Source organism: Eumetopias jubatus, unplaced genomic scaffold (assembly GCF_037043125.1).
Source record: "Eumetopias jubatus isolate StellerSeaLion01/CBP00866 unplaced genomic scaffold, mEumJub1_p1.0 scaffold_15, whole genome shotgun sequence".
Classification (NCBI taxonomy): domain Eukaryota; kingdom Metazoa; phylum Chordata; class Mammalia; order Carnivora; family Otariidae; genus Eumetopias; species Eumetopias jubatus.
Window position 1 is genome coordinate 12,023,230 of NW_028274821.1, and position 18,162 is coordinate 12,041,391.

At 50.4% G+C, this 18,162-nt stretch overlaps 1 protein-coding gene across 2 annotated transcripts in view; it reads left to right on the forward strand.

Moving 5' to 3' along the window:
• The window catches only part of ENTREP1 (endosomal transmembrane epsin interactor 1), a 60,743-nt gene extending 46,969 nt beyond the window's left edge, over window positions 1–13,774 (forward strand). The window contains exons 6-11 of one of the 2 annotated variants that reach the window (XM_088018947.1): window positions 26–159; window positions 5,756–5,897; window positions 6,055–6,133; window positions 7,772–7,924; window positions 10,164–10,456; window positions 13,542–13,774. In XM_088018947.1, the coding sequence (XP_087875073.1) occupies window positions 26–159; window positions 5,756–5,897; window positions 6,055–6,133; window positions 7,772–7,924; window positions 10,164–10,456; window positions 13,542–13,745 (1,005 nt within the window). In that variant the 3' untranslated portion in view covers window positions 13,746–13,774. The remainder of the gene's footprint in view (window positions 1–25; window positions 160–5,755; window positions 5,898–6,054; window positions 6,134–7,771; window positions 7,925–10,163; window positions 10,457–13,541) is intronic. The other variant, XM_088018946.1, reaches the window with a different exon arrangement.
• The last annotated feature ends 4,388 nt before the right edge of the window (window positions 13,775–18,162 follow it).

Here is an 18,162-nt window from a genome sequence, read left to right on the forward strand (position 1 = left end):
CTAACCAAGGTGCTTGTTTCATTAGGACGAATCCCAGATTTCTGCCGAAGAAGTGGAAGAACACGGACGGATCCCAGACCCTGATGACTTCGTGCCGCCAGTGCCGCCCCCCTCCTATTTCGCCACATTTTACTCGTGCACGCCCCGGATGAACCGCAGGTAGCCTTCCTGAGTGCCCCCGCCCCAGCCATCTGTGAGGTGGCCTTCGTTTGGAAGACTGAAAGGTTTCCAGGACCTATGGCATGAGCTTACTTCTCTCCAAAATCTAGACAGATGGTGTTACTTTTCAGGATTTTCTTTTTTTTTTCTTTTTCTTTTTCTTTCTTTCTTCCTTTTTGAAGTAGGCTCCACGCCCAGTGTGGGGCTTGAACTCAAGACCCTGAGATCAAGCCTCGTACACTGTGCCCACTGAGCCAGCTAGGCGCCCGTTTTCAGGATTTTCTATCCCTCTTCCCCACCCTGCTGTTTTGTCTGATAAACGGCTGAAACCAAAGAAAAGTCCCACCTCGAACTAAGGATATACTTTTTCCATTTCAATTAGCTTCCCAGGAAAACTGACACCCAGTGAGACAGTCGCTGTCATGTGACTTGATTGAGAGCTGCGGTTGCCCAGGAAACACGCTCAGGCCAAATTGATGTTCATTATAACACCATCAGCAGGGCCCCAAATCATGACATTCTTCCAAGCCATTAAAAAGAGATTAATTATTCATGACTTCTCCCTGGTCTAGAAAAAATAGACACCACGCTGGTTTCCTTTTTCAAATTCTAGCTCAAAATTTATCGTTTGTTTCTTAAATCTCAGAAATGACTATCCACAGAAGGAAATGATGCATGCGTTCGTCTGGTTGTTATGGACTTCTAGAATTGTACCTCTCTAAAGAATGACTTTGTTTATTCATTCGACAAACATTTAATCAGTCCTCTGCTGCTTACTATTCACCTCCCCCCCCCCCCCAGGGTTGGTGACATTCAAATGACTTAGACCTGCCTCCTTCCCCTCTCAAGGAGCTCGCATCCTGGGTCATTACAGCTGAGTGTTGCAAGGATCATAATAATTCTCAAAAGAGAGATTTTGAGTGCACCGAGGAGGACCACCTAACCCAGGATGGTGAATGGGCTGCAGAGAGCTTTGAAGGAAGAATCAGCCAGTCAGGGTTGGCTTTGTGGGTGAAGTGATCTTAAGCCAAATTTCAAGGATCAGCAAACCATATTTAAGCTTCCAAAAGAAAGTCTCTGAATTCTATAAGAGAGACTTGTGTCTTTAGCTTGAGATTCAGAGGGCCAGGAATTTCTACTTTTAATCCCCAAGGTATACGTGGAGAGTTGTCAGACAAATGTGGTGGCAGCCTTGGGGTTTTTGGAAATCCTCTTGCTAATGCTCAGGACGGCCACATGTGGCTTTGAAGCAGGTCACCAGTGGGAGCTACCGCCCAGACACTGTTAACGTTCTTTTCCATGGGTAACCTCCCGACCTGTTGCTCAGAGTCATGCCTACACCCCATCTCCACACCCTCCCCTCCTCACCCACCTAGGGGGAGCTCAAGATGGCCACAAAGCTGGAGGGGCGCCCGTGGATGCACGGGGAAATTCAGCCTCCCTGTTGTTCAGGGGGTGGTGTACTGGAATTTTGAAGCTTGGGGGGCTAGGATGACTTTTGTAGTGTATTAGGGAATGAGGCAAAAATTACAGGGGCCAGAGAGACATAGTCTTTGTGCACCAAAGGACACCTTTGCTCATACCTTAGCCCAGTCTCTGGCTGTGTGTAGAGGGCCATGTTGGAAGGCAGTAAAAAAAAAAAAAAAAAAAAGCCTGTTATTTCGTGGTTGGGAAGAGAAATAGAGAAATGCCGTCTTGGAGAAGAATTAAGCGGCTCTCTGAGATTGTAGGTGAGCCCTTGGTTGACCTAAGAGGAGGCAACAGACAGATTTAATTTCCTGCAGTGGCAGAAAGGGAAAGTGACTCATGCAGGTGTAGGAGTCTCACTGTCCTGTAGACCGCCCCTCCCCTGCCTGCCCTTCTCTCTTCCGTTTCTCTTTTCGGTTCCTCCATAGTAATGCTTATCAGTGTGGGTATTTCCACTCTTTGGGATGTGGGTGCATCCCTGAATTCGCCCCTCTGAGTCCCGAGACTGCCCCTCACCAAATCCAGACAAGCTTCTCACCAAGGGCTTTATCATTCAGAACTTTCGGGAATGAACATGGGGAAGGGTGTTAAAGTAATACATCCTTGTGGGAAAGGAGACACTGCTAGGCCTAAAGTATATACCTGGAGGCCTGGATCATATCTCCAATGGGCAAACAGCCTCATTTTCTGAAATTCTCCCAATACTAGAGGGCGGTCCACTTTACTTGTTAAATGGCTACATTTATTCACTTTTAGATACATATTGTATCAAAGGTATTTTTGCATTTGACCGACTTTGCTAGATTCTTTTTTTTTTTTAAGATTTTATTTATTTATTTGACAGAGAGAGATACAGCGAGAGAGGGAACACAAGCAGGGCGAGCAGGAGAGGGAGAAGCAGGCTTCCCGCGGAGCAGGAAGCCCGACATGGGGCTCGATCCCAGGACCCTAGGATCACGACCCGAGCCGAAGGCAGACGCCCAACGACTGAGCCACCCAGGCGCCCCTGCTAGATTCTTATATATCCATTTTATAGACACTGTTTGACCCCAACTGGTGATTTTCTTTTTTAGAAGCAGGCAGGCAAGAATAGTAACGAATGTTTTCTTTAGTATTTCCACAACCGGGTACGTGAAGAGTTTTCACACAATGCAAGCTGCCCACTTCCTGCAAGGTATTATTACCTCTCAGAAGGCTTTATTTATTTACCTTCTATAAATACAACCACTTCATGCATTGGTCCCTCCTTGAGAAAGGACTTCTCAAATTACTGCCATAAACAGAAACATGATTGCAGTGAAGGTTTCCATCCAAAGATGGGTTTCTGACTCGTGACTTGATTTGTAAGGACAGTTGGGGCTGTGCACTCCTCCTCCACGACCCCAGGGAGTCTCCCCCCAACCCCCATCCTCAGAAATTGGTTGGAGCTGGGACCAAAAAGGAGAGCATCCCACCTATTCTGTAACTGGGGACCTGGTTGTACCATGGGACGTAATGTGTTACAGAGCACGGAACATTATGGAAAATTGAACACAGGCATTTATTCCTCAGTGGTGAACATAGTAAACTCACTCCTTTTCCTCATGAAGTTCAGAACCCAAACTCAAGTGGTGCCAGGCTCTGCTTGTGGGTGACTCCGTGCCCAGTACAGCCCTGCGTGGCAGCCCCACACGGCCACTTAGCTGATTTTTAGGAGATCACAATCTCTTCTTATCTGTGTGGGCCCCACCACAGGCACTTAGAGCAGAATTTCTAGAGACAAGGCCTAGGTCTCCCATAGTCTGCAAACCTCCCCAGGTGATTCTACTCCCTAGCTAGGGTTGGGGGCCATAAGGGGTCAGGAAAACACCTGCCAGGACACAGCACACCTGTTTCCCCCGACAGATCCCTTTGTACCCAAAAGATATGAAATAAGGAGAACTGCTTCATAGGAAAGGAACCTTCCTTTTTTTCCTAGAAGCACCTTCTGTCACACGGAGGCTTTCTTGGTCATTATAATTACCACCATAAGAAGTCGTTCATTGTAGTCGATTTAAAGAAAATGTGTCCCCTTCCCTCTCCCCCTTCTTAAAGGGATTCCATGGTCGTGTAAGATCTAAAATGGAAGTGTGTTCCCCCGACCTCCGGGCCCCAAGCAAACCCTCTCTTCTCTGTGAACATAGCCATTGGGTGGGGAACGTCAAGGACCACTGGAGCTAACAAACCAACAGGCAAAGCCGGGGGGTATTTGCTTTCCTGGGGAGGACACAGCAGGGGAGAAATGAGGGGAGCTGGCTGAGAGGGGAAGCCAGGGGATTTGTGAGTGCTGGAAAGATGGCTCATGGGGTCATGCTAACTCAGGTTTGAAGACTGGCCCTCTGGAGAGGACTGAAGGAGTCCCTAGGGCTCACTGAGTAAAGCAAGTCCCCTCGTCCACGGTTTTACTGCTAGGAAATCCAGAGCATCGCATCTTTTTCAACTTTTTTTCCTCCACCATTTGCATTTTAAATGGGCACAGGAATAAAATGAAACGCCCATGAATCCACAGAGCCCCTTTCTAAAAAAAGCAGCCCTCGTGTGCCACTGGCCCAGAATCTTTCACTTGTCTCCTTCAGCTTATGTCCATTTTCATATTTGGAGAATGGGCATTAAACTTTTGCTATTACCTCTTATTTTCATTCTCCACTTTCAATTCTCCAATACTCCACAGCCTGAGTACAGGTTTTCTGGTCTTCCTTGTATCTTTTTAAAATGGGATATAATTGACCGAGGACATTCTATTAGCTTCAGGTGTATGGCATAATGATTCCATATTTGTGTATATTGTGGAGTGATCGCCACCCGTAAGTCTAGTTAACATCCATCACCACACAACATTACGGGATTGTTTTTCTCATGATGAAAACTTTTAGGGTTTACTCTCTTAGCAACTTTCAAATAGGGAATACAGTATTATGTATGTATGTATGTATGTATGTATGTATTTGACAGACAGAGACACAACGAGAGAGGAACACAAGCAGGGGGAGCGGGAGAAGGAGAAGCAGGCTCCCAAGGAGCAGGGAGCCCGATGCTGGGCTTGATCCCAGGACCCTGGGACCATGACCTGAGCCGAAGGCAGACGCCCAATGACTGAGCCACCCAGGCGCCCCGGGAATACAGTATTATTAACTGTAGTCACCATGCTGTATATTACATCCCCCAGGACTTATTTATTTTATAACTGGAAGTTTGGTCAAAAGGAACAAGTTTCTGTATATTTTAAACTATCGTTTTACAATTTAGGCTCTTTATTATCTAGATTATTTGTGTGTGTGAGTTTTCTATGAACACGGGCAGAAAGTCTTGTGGTTTATTTATTTATTTGCTATGGAGGGTCTCCCACTCACAGGACAAAAGCCCAGTGCCTGGCATGAAGGCAGTGCTCAGCCAGTGTTTGTTGACTGACTGTATTTAGGAAGGGTCACTCTGTGATTCATCCTGCTTTGTCTTTGAGCTGTGATATTGTTCACTTTCCTGGAAAAAAGTAATTCAGACCTTCAAATATTTATTTAACAAATAGGGAGTTTCTACCATGAATCAGACATTAGGGAAACGCCGGCAAGGATTTTGTCATGTACTAATGTAAGAAATAATTGAGTTGCCCCAAGTCCCTGGTTTTGTTTTTTCTTTCATTGAGGTGAGGTTGACATAACATGAGTTGAACCATTTGAAAGCGTACTGTTGAGTGGGATTTGGTACAATCGAGGTACTGTGCAACCTCCACCACCATCTGGTTTTGCAGCATGTTCATCACCTCCAGGGTGACCCGTACCCATTCAGCAGTCACTCCCCAGGCCCCAGCCCCCAGAACCACTAATCTGCTTTCTGTCTTTGTGGATGATTGCTTGCTTTTTGGCTCATGGATGCAAAAGAAATGATGGTATTGCATTTTATACGTTGTCACTTGCCTCAGAAACTCTGGGCACTCCACCAGCTGAGATTATCCCCCCCAGCTTCTGGGCCAAAAGACTGTCTTGGAAGGGTGAGGGGTCTTCTGCTCTGTCAGCGGATAACCGGCCCGAGGTAAAGGCCATCATCATGCAGAAGTGAGTACGTCAGACGAGAAGTCTGCAGACTGTGCTTCCTGATGCCAAGATGCTTTTCCTAGGATGGTTGGTCCTGATGTTATTCCCCTCCCACACATCCACGGAGCACGAATCAAAGGTGTGGAAGTGTTCTGTCCCCTGGGCCCTCCGCCTCCCTATGAAGCCGTGGTGAGCCAGACGGACCAGGAGCAGGTATGGCCCGTGGTTTCTCATTGCTATGTTGACTGCTGGTAGGAAAAGCAGCCTGGCGTGCAGAGCACAGTGGGACACTGGGCCTTGAACATGCTCCTAAGTTCAGTGGAGTCCAGGTGGGGGATGAGCTGAATATCAACAAATAACCCTCTTTTCTCCTGTGATGTAGGGACCTTCATTCCACATGCCAGAAGGATTAGAAGGTGCCACGAGCCCCTTGGAACCGATCTGCATACCACTGACTCAAGGTAATAAATACACGATTGCTGTCCAAACTCAGGATTCCATCAAGTAAGACATCATGAAATAATGACCTATATGATATTTTGTTGGAGGTCAGATATCTTGAAGCCAGTGGTTCAAATTACATCCTTCTTGGGACGTCTGGGTGGCTCAGTCAGTGAAACGTCTGCCTTTAGCTCAGGACATGATCCCAGGGTCCTGGGATCGAGCCCTGCATCAGGTTTCCTGCTCAGCGGAGAGTCTGCTTCTTCCTCTCCCTCTGCCCCTCCCCCACTGATGCATGCGTGTGTGTGTGTGCGCGTGCGCACGCGCATGCACTCTCTCAAATAAATAAATTTTAAAAATCTTTAAAAAACCCCACAAATTACATCCTTCTTTCCAGGTGTAAAAATACTGTCAACAGTTGGCAAGTAGGAGATACTGTGTGAACAGAAATAAAAATATCCTCAGAATCTTTGATGAGTCACCAGACCCTTCTCAGGGACCTGTGAAACGGATTAGAGAGTTTAATGTGGCATCCTTGTGTTTGCCCACCTAAGATTTTCTTTCTCCTGTTAAAATAAGATGGGCCCTTTTAAAGGGAAAAAAAGCGTTTTGTCTATGGCAGGATGATTTGCCGTGAGATTGCGCTGTCATTTATAACGTTGGGTCCAGGTCATGCTGCCTTCACGTGTAGTGAACACTGATTTTTCCGTCCTGCCTCGAAAAACAAGAGTCAGTTTGCAGTTATCCTTGTCATTCAAGGGATCATGATTGCAGCTCTTTGTCTTTGGAGAGGTTTGAAATGGCCTGGAGAATTGTCCACCAGCACAAAATGGCAGGGGTGATAAATAATGGATCAACTCTCCAGGTATTTTCGATGGGGGTGACTTTTCAGCAGCACCATTTGGAATGAGTTTCTGTTCCGTTCACCTTCCATCTTAGAATAATGCAGAAGTGCTCTCTTCCCTAAGTATGTTTGTTGCTTCTCCCATTTCTTAAAGTTTCCCAGACCACACTCAGGCTCGCCGATGACATGATGTGGTTGTCCTGAGCAGAAGTCATCCGTTTCTTGAGTGGTTCTCCCCATCCACGAGGTGGCCACTGGCTCTTTCCTGTGGCCATCAAGCTTTTCACAGCCCGGCCCATACCCTGGGCCGTGTGGATGCTTCCACTGCCTGCATTCATGGTCTGCAGCCCTCAGGGAAGTCGCCAGAGCTGGGCAGGCATTTCTTCCCCCCCACCCCCCCAGGCCCCCCCCCCCCCCAGGCTCACCTTGCATTGCCAAAAACTGGAAAGCCACTAGGAACTTTCTAGTGCTGCACCAGGACGCTTCCCTGGAGAAGATTCTAAGCACTTGCAGAAAAAAACAAAACAAAATAAAAAAACCACCTGACATTTGCAAGGGCTTCTTGATTTTACTCTTGGACTTACAATTTTTTGTTGGCTTCTTTTAGGTGTGGAGGGGTGGTTTGGAGAGGAAGCGTTTCCCATGGTGCTGGGAAATAAAAGCTCACCGGCCAACAGCCTAAGCAAATGTGGTTAACTCTGTTCCCCTGCCCCTGAAGGTTTGGGCTCACGGGCGCTTTCCTGCCCAACATTTTGAAGGCAGCAGCTGGTGAAATAATTTATGTTTCTCTTCTTTAAAAAAAAAAAAAAATCAGGTGAGGACATTCCTAACACACCCAGAGAAGAAAGCACATCTATCTCAACTCCCGATGCAAACCAGCTACCTCCCACGGGAAGCCGGAGAGTCTTCCCAGCCCTGAGGACAAGATCGAGGAGTGACCCTGTGCTCCATCATTCCGCGGAGAGAGGTGATGTCACTCCCCAAGCCTCTTGCACAGCACTGTGCGTGTTTGCCCCAAAGCGGCCAGGTGAATGCGGGTGCCTCTGGCCACCCACCGCCCTGCAGCTTGAGAGATGTCTTGAGAGAGGTTAAGAGGTCTTGGGAAAATACAATATTCTCATGCACATTAGGAATATTCACCTGCCACATTTAAGGCTGGTGGAGTTTTTTCTTTTGAAGTCATTGTCAGCAAAAGCATTTGGTTGCACATGATAGTGTTTGAGGTATGAAATGAAGAAAATGCAAATGTCGTTCTGATTTCTGGGTGCTCACAGTCTTATGGAAATAAACGTTCTCAAGGAAAAAGTTCAAGGGGTATATATTTTTTTTACCCCCTCTTATGACCTAAATTATCTTTTTTTTTTTTTTTTTACTTTGAACGCGTAGTTGAGTTGTTTGAATCTGACCTGTTTTAAGAAGTTTTAGATAGAGTGAAACTCACATTCCCATGCTCTCCCTTTCTGTGTGAAGTTTGTTACAGATGTCATTGGAATAATTTTAAATTTAAAACATGTTAAAGACTTAAAATAACATTGAGTCCTTTTTCTGAATATGTGAATACCTGAACATCTCCAAATAGCTCTGCATGGTGGAAAACTGTAAAAATAAAATAAAGGAAAGAAAGGGAGAAAATGAAAATCTCTAATCCCGCCGCCCAGGCTTCTTCCGGTGACCTCTGGTCAGGGAGCAGGGCCTCTGCTGTCCTCAAGCTCTGTGCAAATACGACTTTGCAGACGCTCTCTCCTTGCTCTCTCTGGGGCCCCGTGTCACCCCCTTGCAGTCTTGGTTCTGTCCCTCTGACATCCTGTGTTGTTCGCTGCAGCCCTGGACTGACCGTGTGCGAGCCAGAGAGAACACTCCTCTTGTCTTCTGAGCTGGGAGGAGTCCCACTGCCTGGGACTGAGCGCCTCTGCAAACCCCCAGGCCGGCAGCCCGGCCCCTCAGCTCCCCAGGCCCATTTCACGGCGGGTCTCTACCACCCGACCTGGCAAGTTGAGGACTCGAGCTGGCCACTCGCCAGCATTAAGAGAAACTTGGCTCTCTGCACAGCTTAGTGAGATCCTCCCAGATCTGCCGTGCTGCAGGGGGGAGGAGACATGTGTTCACCTACAGCGTTGGAGTCCTTTGCTGTAGACGGCCCAGATTGCCTTCCAGTGACTGACTGTAGTCCCTGACTGTCCTCACACACGAGCGTCTGCAGGGAGCCTTCCTGGAAAACTCCGGCTCTCTGTGACATGCACGTGGCAGCCTGGAGGGTGGCCGCTAACCCCGGTTTAGAGCGCCAACCTTTCTCCCGAGGAAAAGGGATGCTCCCCTCCCTCCACCTGCCCTCTCGCCCTCTGCTTCCTTTCTTCCTTGAATATCAGATTCCCGCTTGCTTGTCAGGCCGTCACAGACTGAAACCTCCAGGGTCGTGTACACTGAAGGTTGCTGGCTGGCTTACGAACATGCGGAGACCGGGCCTGCATTCCCCTTCACCCACTTGGTGGTGCAGCCATGTTCTGCCGGTCCTTAAGCCCTTCTGATGCCGCTAGTTGTGGACATTAGAGCCTGTGGCGGTGGATCTCCCAGGCTGCGGTTGACTTCTGGAACGACGTGTGATTTTTCCGCACCTGGTGTTTTCTTTCTGTTAATACTCAGCCCTAGAGCTGCCTCACAGCCATGGTGTGAGCGTGGATAAGTCGGCACCATGCCCTGAGGATGTTTAGGACAAAGGTACAGTCAAAGGGGGTGGAGCACTCCATTCGTCCCGCCGTCTTGTCCCTCCTCAGCCTCTCTCTTGAAGTGGCTCCTTCATCCTCCGCCCTTGGAGCATTCTCGCATCAGGTCCCTCTTTTATCTGCTCACCCACCCATCCCCACTCACTGGTCATTACCCCACGGCACTGTTGCTGCATTCTTGATGCTCTTCCCTGTCATCTGTCTCCTCCTTCGTGATCATGTTTTATGTGGCACAACAAAATGTTCTGGGGACACGTCCTATCGGAACTTCAGGGAATGAGCTTGTGTCATTGTTTTCTGGTTTTTGGTTTTCTTCGCCTCCCCCCCCCCTTTTCCTTCTGTGAGATGAAAAGCAAGATGTGCATGGTCGTTGACATTTGCAACCTGCTTTCTGCGCCAAGTTCCGTGGCCCGTGCTGTCTCGGGTCCGGGCGTGTGCTCACAGGGGCGTGGCCAACGGGCACGTATTGTTTGTCTCTGCCCACAGCTGTCCCCGTGCTCAGCTGCGAAGCCGCAACGCAGACCGAGGGAAGACCAGATCTGGCCACGGTGACCTTGAGGAGAGGTTTGAGGTGCAGAGCTTCGCGATGCCGGCCTCGGTCCCTGATAGATTACAAGTCCTACATGGACACCAAACTGCTGGTGGCGAGGTTCCTGGAGCAGTCGTCCTGCAGTATGACCCCAGACATCCACGAGCTTGTGGAGAACATTAAATCTGTTCTCAAGTCCGATGAGGAGCACATGGAGGAGGCCATCACCAGTGCCAGTTTCCTAGAACAGGTAGTTTTATTACTGATCTCGGGCATGAGTCAGAGAACTTGTTTCCAGAGCAGCTGAAGCGCCTTCTCTGATTTCCTGTCCAAGGCGCAGTAAGTTCACAGTCAGGGTATCAAGGAAATTGGGGGTGAGGAAGTCTGGGGAGGGAGAGAGAAGAAGCCGGAGCACTTTCTTTTCAGGCGTGATGACTTTTCCACAAGCTTCCTGGCCCAGGGAGAGAAAGCGATTTTCCCCGAATGTAGAACACGCCTGGGAAAAGAAAGCGGTGCCGCTCGGGAATAAAAGCAAGGGGTCTGGGCAGCGTGGGGCACTGTCAGCCCTCCATTTGCCAAGTTGGGTTTCCCTGGATAGGGCGCGGTTTCTCAGCACTCTGGCAATGATGGACGTAACATGAGTTTTCATATTCCCGTGAAATGGTGGCAAGACACCTAAACCAATAGGACTTAGAGGAATAAATGATCTTTTCTCCATAGGTTCTAGATGAAAAAGCACAATTCCCTAAGCTGAGGTCACCCAGGGGAAAGATAAAATCGGGCACGTAACATAATCCATTTGGGTGTCAGTTTTCTCATTTTTGTTTACTTTTAAAAAAGATTTTATTTCTTTATTTGAAAGAGAGTGCAAGCACACAAGTGGGGGGAAGGGCAGAGGGAGAGGGAGAAGCAGACTGCCCGCTGAGCAGGGAGCCCCTGGGCTTGATGCCAGGACCCTGGGATCATGACCTGAGCCAAAGGCAGATGCTTAACCGACTGAACCACCCAGGTGCCCCAGTCTTCTCATTTTTTAAAGTGAAGTGTTAGACTAGGTGGTCTCAACACCTGTACCTCTGAATGGGATTTCCTTCTGCTGAGAACTGGGGATGGGTCACAGCTGTAATTACCCACCTCTTTTAAAAACCGCTGCCAGGGTCACCTGGGGAGCTCAGTCAGTTAAGCATCCGACTCTTGATTTCAGCTCAGGTCATGATCTCAGGGTCCCGGGATCAAGCCGTGCGTAGGGCTCCACACTCAACTTAGAGTCTGCCTGGGATTCTCTCTCTCCCTCTCCTTCTGCCCATCCCCTTGTGCTTTCTCTCTCAAATAAATAAATAAATTTTTTAAAAAGTTGTTACTTTTTAGGCATTTGCTTTGTTGCCCTTGACTGTGGGGTGGTTTCTGTGACCTCGGAGCACAGTGGCTCACAGTGTGACCCGCCCGCGTCTGTGGGCAGTAAACACGTACATTGGGCTGCAGGGTCCTGGGTGAGTTGAGGCCGATTGAGTAAGTTCCTTCTCACTTTCCTTTCCATTTCCCTTTCTACCTGCTGGCCTCCTCTGACAAAAGCCAGAAGCCAATTTCTCTCCCAGCCCCTCAGGTGACCCAGGGGAACAGAAGAGCAATGTGATGACTCGCGTGAAGAGGTACATGAACCGCGGACCCTCTTGGTGTCTGCTTTCTAAAGGAGCGGCCAGCTGGTGGTCTTGGGTCACGCTCTACTTAGCATCTGTGTAGGGGAGATACTTGCATCCTCCTAACCCTGGCCTCCTCCAGAAGTCATTCCCTGCCTCCTTCCTCCGTCTGGCCCCAACAGCCCGCTGCACAGAGCAAGTATTTGGAGCCGCTTGTCGGAGGCTGCCAAGCTCTAGTGAGGTCAGAGTTGGAGTATCTGCCAAGCCATTGGTCTGGATCTTCTGCTCAGTCTTCCCTGGAAAATAGCTTTGGGGAAAATGACCAAGCACTTAGAGCTCAACAGACGCTCTCACTGCAGATGTTGGCTGGGTCTTTGTGCCGAGTCTGGATAAAACTGCAGGTACTGGGACTGTTGCAGTGGACTCTGGGCCATCTCCTGGCGCCTTCCGGGAGTGGACCCCAGTGGCGAGGCCCAGTGCGACATCCTCCCCAGAGAAAAGAAGGTAGAGACAAGCGGAAGGAGAGTCTTTATTCCCGACTCTACCCAGCTTTGCACACTTTCACTTTTCCTAGTATGACTCGAATAGGTTTTAGATCCGTCTCATGTTTATTCCTATCAAAACCACTTGCCCCAACTTACATGTCACAGCAATTGACATCTATGAATGTTGGAATTTTTTTTTTAACCAGGAAACGACAGGGCTTTAAAGACAAATATAATAACAGTGTGTTAGCAAAATTTAACGTCCCATCTCTTGGAGGGATTAACCTTCTGAGGCCTTTAAAAGCTCAGAATAGTACAAACTAAACAAAAAGTCAGCCCAGTGATTGTTCTGTGATGTTAGGGGGTCATGAAACGCTTGGGTTTTTCTCAAGGTGCTAACAAAGGTCCTAGAGCATGACTGGGCAACTTCTGGAAATTGTACATACTAGAGAGTTCTCCCCTCCTCGGTCCCAGCCGGATGAGGGGTCTCCCAAACATTTGCCATTTTACAAAGTAAGTGATATTATTATATATTTCAAGTTACATATATGCTACATTGTAAAACAGATCTAGCGGTAGAACCATTCTTAAGCATTTTTTACAAATAAAAATGGCCGAGTTTTTATGTTGCTTATTATGTTTTGTTATCGAAGGGTTATCAGATTAACTGGAAGCATCACTGCTTTTGGGTGACATTTTAAAACTCGTTAGCTGGTCACAGTGCCCCACAGGTGGTTATCAACTTTTCAAGAACATTGGTATCACCTGGGTTCTTGTTAGAACTACGGACGTTGCAGCCCCGCCTGTCACACTCGCTGTCGGGGAGCAGGGGATCCTCGGTAGCAGCTCCCCTCCCCTCCAGAAACCTGCAGACCCCGGTGAGAAGCACTGTCTCAGACCCCAGGCAAACTGGGTAAAAATGACGAGAAGAATGTTAAGTGTAAAGCAAAAGTGTAAAATCACCTGCCACAGACGAATCAGGGAAGTGACGTGAGGCAGGTCGGCAGCTGAAACGATAGCAAATCGGGGGAATGTCTGAGGAACGTTAGGAAAGAGGCAATCTGTGGAAGGTATCTGGAATTCCAAGTGTGTTCCACTTTGGGAAAACACCCTATTTTCTTTTCCAAAGCAACGAAGCTAAGCAGTGCCTGGCTGGCTAGAGAAGGCAGGTCGTGGTGCAGCCTAACGTCTCCCCCACCCTCTTATTCTCCCCAAGATAATGGCCCCGTTGCAGCCCAGCACTTCCCGGACCCACGTGCCGCCCTCGCGGAGACAGCCTGGCTTCTTGCACCTGCGGAGCTGCGGGGACCTGAGCACCTTCGTCCCGGCGGGGGGGCCGAGAGCCGAGAGGAGGCCCCAGCGAGCAGAGGCTGAGCGGCCCCACAGCCTCATCGGCGTCATCCGGGAGACCGTTCTGTGAACCTGTGGGGTTCGGCCTGAGCGGGGTGGGCGGGAAGGAAGATGCACCCCGAAGGCAGAATGATCCCTCCTGACCTTGGAGTGCCCTGGCCGGGAGTCCGCGTGCCCTCTGGGCAGCCCTCAGAAGGGGGGACAGGCACTCTGGAGGACATTTGTTCTCACTCTCCAGCTCCTCTGCTGCTGCCTGAGGACTTTCAGGGGTGGGCAAGCGGCTTCTTCCAGGCCCATTTGGCTTTTGGAGGCACTGATCTGGAGGCCGTGGAGGCAGCCTCCACCAGGTCACGTGGGCAGAACCCCCGCTGACGATTCTTCGCCCATCTCCGCAGCCGGGGCTCTTGTGCTCCCCGAATTCCTCCCTCCGTGGAAGGACAGAGCTGCTGGGACTGCTGTGTAGAGCTCCCGCAGCCTCTCGCTGCTCCACGAGGGAGCAGAGGGCCCAGAAGCAGGATGACTAATCCCGATGTTCTGCACTTGTCAAGCTTCGTTTTACGTCACCCCCAAATCACGGTGTCTTTAGGAAGAACGGGAAACTCGTTCAGTGACAAATGGCAATGAAAGATGTTTAGGGAGAGGTTCTTGTTGATTGCATTTATTCGTGCTTGCAAAACTAGTGATGGCTAAGGCCCAACTGAGAATAAAAACGGGTACTTTGGACCTCTGGGCTCCGTGTCCAACATTTGTGTGGGCGTAGGTGGCCAGACCTTTCCTTAGGAGGGGTTGAGCCCTGGGGGCAGCGGGGAGGCCAGTGGGGAGAGCCTCAGGCTGGATTGTTCTGCTAACAATGAGGTAGCCCCGAAGAGTTTAACACGGGAGTACCGGCTTTAACTGGCATTTCAAGAGATCACGTGCTGCTGGAGACTAGCCGAGGCTGCGGTAGGAGGCTGTGAGCTAAGGGCCTTGCTGGGCCCTCCTGTGCTCTAGCCACCATTAGCGGCCCCCACACTCTCCGCTCGCCGCCCAACAGCCTAAGAGGTGGGTGCTCTTACAGTCCCCATTTTACAGACGAGGAAGATGAGGTTCAGTAACGCCCCAGGTCGCTCCGAAGTTCAGTGGTGGAGATGCCAGGCACCCCCGCGAGCAGCCCGTTTCCAGAACCTCCCAGGCGGCGGGGGGTTGGCATTTCCTGTGTCTGTGACAGAGTGCTGGGTAAGGCTCCTAGCGTGCCTAATGGGAGTGCAGACTGGCCTGGCGGCAAGCCAGCGAACCAGGCCACAGTGGGAATTGCGGAGGGGCCTGGGGACTGAGTAACCAAGAGGGGACGAGTGTTTGGAGGCGCTGGGGGGCGGGGGGGGGGAGAGCCGGGGCTGGGGAGGCAGAGCTGGAAGGCAGGGAGAGCTGGGGGGGGGGGGGAGACGGGCCGGGGGCCGGCCGCTGTGTTCGCGGAGGAGGTTGGTGGGGCTTCCCCGTGGCAGTTTCTCCCTTCTATCGGCCCACCCCCAGGCCCTGATTTTTCCGTGTGAGTGAGCCAGCTCTTGATTTCTCTAGAAGCCCTAGCTGTCTGCACCGGATCTGTGCACTGGGGCTTGGCCCACTTTGCTGGGGTCTCCAGTGTGTTACAAGCCCCTGCCTCACACAGGCTCTCTGGCCTCTGTAAGCTAAGTGTAGCCCACGTAACCCGGTCCAGGTTCTCTCCTCCTGGTCTGGGCAAGAAGGCCTGGCCTTTCTCACCGCTCTAGGTTTATGCTTTGTCCCACTCTGGGAGGGCATTGTTTTTAGCTGCATCCCTCCTCTTCCCCTTCTGAAGTCTGTGCCCCTCCCTCCAGCTGCCACCGCGGGCCTCACCGTGAAGTTTCGGGGAAGGTAGGCGGGCGCCCGCCATGCAGATGGCATCTGTTTCTAGCCTTGGAGAAACAGTCACAGAGGTGGTCTGGGCCATTCTGAGGAAAGGAAATTTGCCAACAGCAACCAGAAGAGGAAAGGGGAGCGTGAGACCGAGGGCATCGCTTGACACCTAGCAGGAGGAAATGGGGACCTGTCTCTGCTTTGAAGAGTTGACCTAGCCGCCTGGGGGGTGTCCCATGTACTTCCAAGATCTGAAGGTATCAGTGAAGTCAGGAAACTGACTTCTGTCTTGCTTCTCAGACGTCAAGGAATATTAAAGAACATATATATATTATATATTGCAATATAATTATAATACAACATGTTATATCTATTTGCCCTGGGAGGGAATTAGAGGTTATATTATTCATCTCCCTGTTCTGTGTCTGCGTGTAGTACACAGCATTATAACGTGATGTACACGTGCATCCATAACTGAGTATACACAGGCGGGGCAGCCCTTTTGCATTTGAGTCCCTTAAGAATCCACAGGCGGTGGATCCACTGAGGTGGTGACAAAGCATCTCAAATGTAGTTACCAAGATTACACTAGAGCGTTGACTGATTAGCATGAGGGGCCTTTGAAACAAGCTTCTGCTGGTGAAGTACAAGATCCCTCTGACCGGGGAGAAGCCTCGCAGAGTCACCATTGCCTTTGCACCAGTGAGGAGGAAGAATCTGGTCCCCAGTTCCTGAGACTGTCATGGGATGGATCAGGACACGGGCTGCTCCTTCCTAATGTTGTCACTTGTACCCTTTCACACAAGCTGTGTGTCCAAGTGTCTGAGGCCAGGGTGGGACTCTCCCAAGCGTACGTAGGACTGTTGTGGGCAGACATGCCAGGGCGTGTTTGTGCCTGGCTGGCAGAATTTCTTCCGAGGCCTGCTTTCTTCGGGACACCCTGCCCAATGGTGAGATTTGGGAGAGGGGTCCATGGCCCCTCACTGCGTGGGGCTGCCCATATTTACCAAGAGCAGCGGACATGCGCTGAGCAGCCACGCTGGCAAGGTCCGGTCACTCCACAACCTCACTTTGCAGCTGACCGAGCTGAGGCTCAGAGCTGAGAGCAAAGCAGCAGTGGGGCGACCAGACTTCCGGCTCCTGGACCAGGGCTGTTGGTGCGGGTCACAGCTTCTCAGGCTATCTGGGACGAAGGACTATTTCCCACCCCCTCCAATCAGTCATGGACCAAAAGCTTTTGTAAATTAGAATAAGCTGACTGAAAATTGTGTCGGTCGGCTAGGACGGTGATGACAGCATACCACAGACGGGGGGGCTCAAGCAACAGGAACTTTATTTTTCATAGTTCTGGAGCCTGGGAAGTCCCAGATCAAGGTGCCTGCAGATTCGGTGTCCGGTGAGGACATCTGCCTTCCTGGCTTGCAGATGGTCCTTCTTGCTGGGTCTCACGGAGTGGGGACAGAGAGGGAGAGAGAGAACTCTGGTCTCCACGTCTTCTTCTAGGGACGCTAATCCCATCATGGGGGCTCCACCCTCATGACTTCACCTAAACCCAATCCTCTGCCAAAGGCTTCACCTCCAAATACCCTCGTACTGGGGCTTTGGGCTTTAACATATGGGTTTTGAGGGACACAAACATCCAGTCCATAGCGCTGATTTACCAGGACAATGAAATAATAGTAATAAAAGGCATACAAAAGGCACCCCCCCCTTGGATTAAATAAGCTCTACTTTTGCCCCAAATAAGCCTTATTTTTTAGAGCAGTTTGAGGTTTACAGCTAACTTGAACAGAAAGTACAGAGGTTTCTCATGCAGCTCCCCACCCCATCAGCTTCTCACACCAGAGCTTGCTCTTGTCAGGGACCGGAAGCAAAGAGCGTTCTCGGTCCAGGTGTGTGGTGCGGGTTGGGGTTCCTACTCTAGCCCCAGTTTCCCAGTGTCCTTTCAGCCCCGAGTCTGTTCTGTGGTCTGGGTCCCAGGGACACTGAAGAAGCCTGGGAGTGAGAAGACAGGCAGACACCCTTCCCTCTGCCCCCACGTGTCTCTGAGGAGGCCCGAGAGCGGAGGTGGCCCTCACAGACAAGTGCTTTGGCAAGTCCCTCAGGGTGAGGGGGAACTGGCAGAGGAAAGATGTAGCTCTGGTTTCCACCCAGCAATTGGGGAAACAGAACAAAGGAGCTCCACCCCCCCACGCCCCCCACCCCCGTCCCGGCCCAACAGGCAGATGCCGAAAACAACGAAGGGAGTGAGGGAGGGGCCTGGACAAGAGCATCTTTGCTTATGTGGGTTTTCTCCTTGGAGCTGCGGCAAGGGAAGCCGAGTCTGGGGCCAAAGGGCACCATGTTTCTTCCGTTTCTCTCTGTCCGCAGGAGCCTTCATCCTCGCCCTCATTCAGCAGGTGTTGACTGAGTTACAGAGTATAGGCAGCAGGCCAGGTGCAGGGGAAAGGCAGCTGAGTGGGGAGAGGGGGTCAAGGCCAAAAAAGTCTAAGAATAATAAATGCAAAGTGACATTTCTCTTGGCTGCATCTGAGCTGCTCCCTGGCCCCAAGGGGCAGGAGGATTTGGGACTCTCTTTGGGTCAACTTGGAAGACCAAAGGTCCTGGCCTGATTTATAGGGATGGTTTGAAGGGAT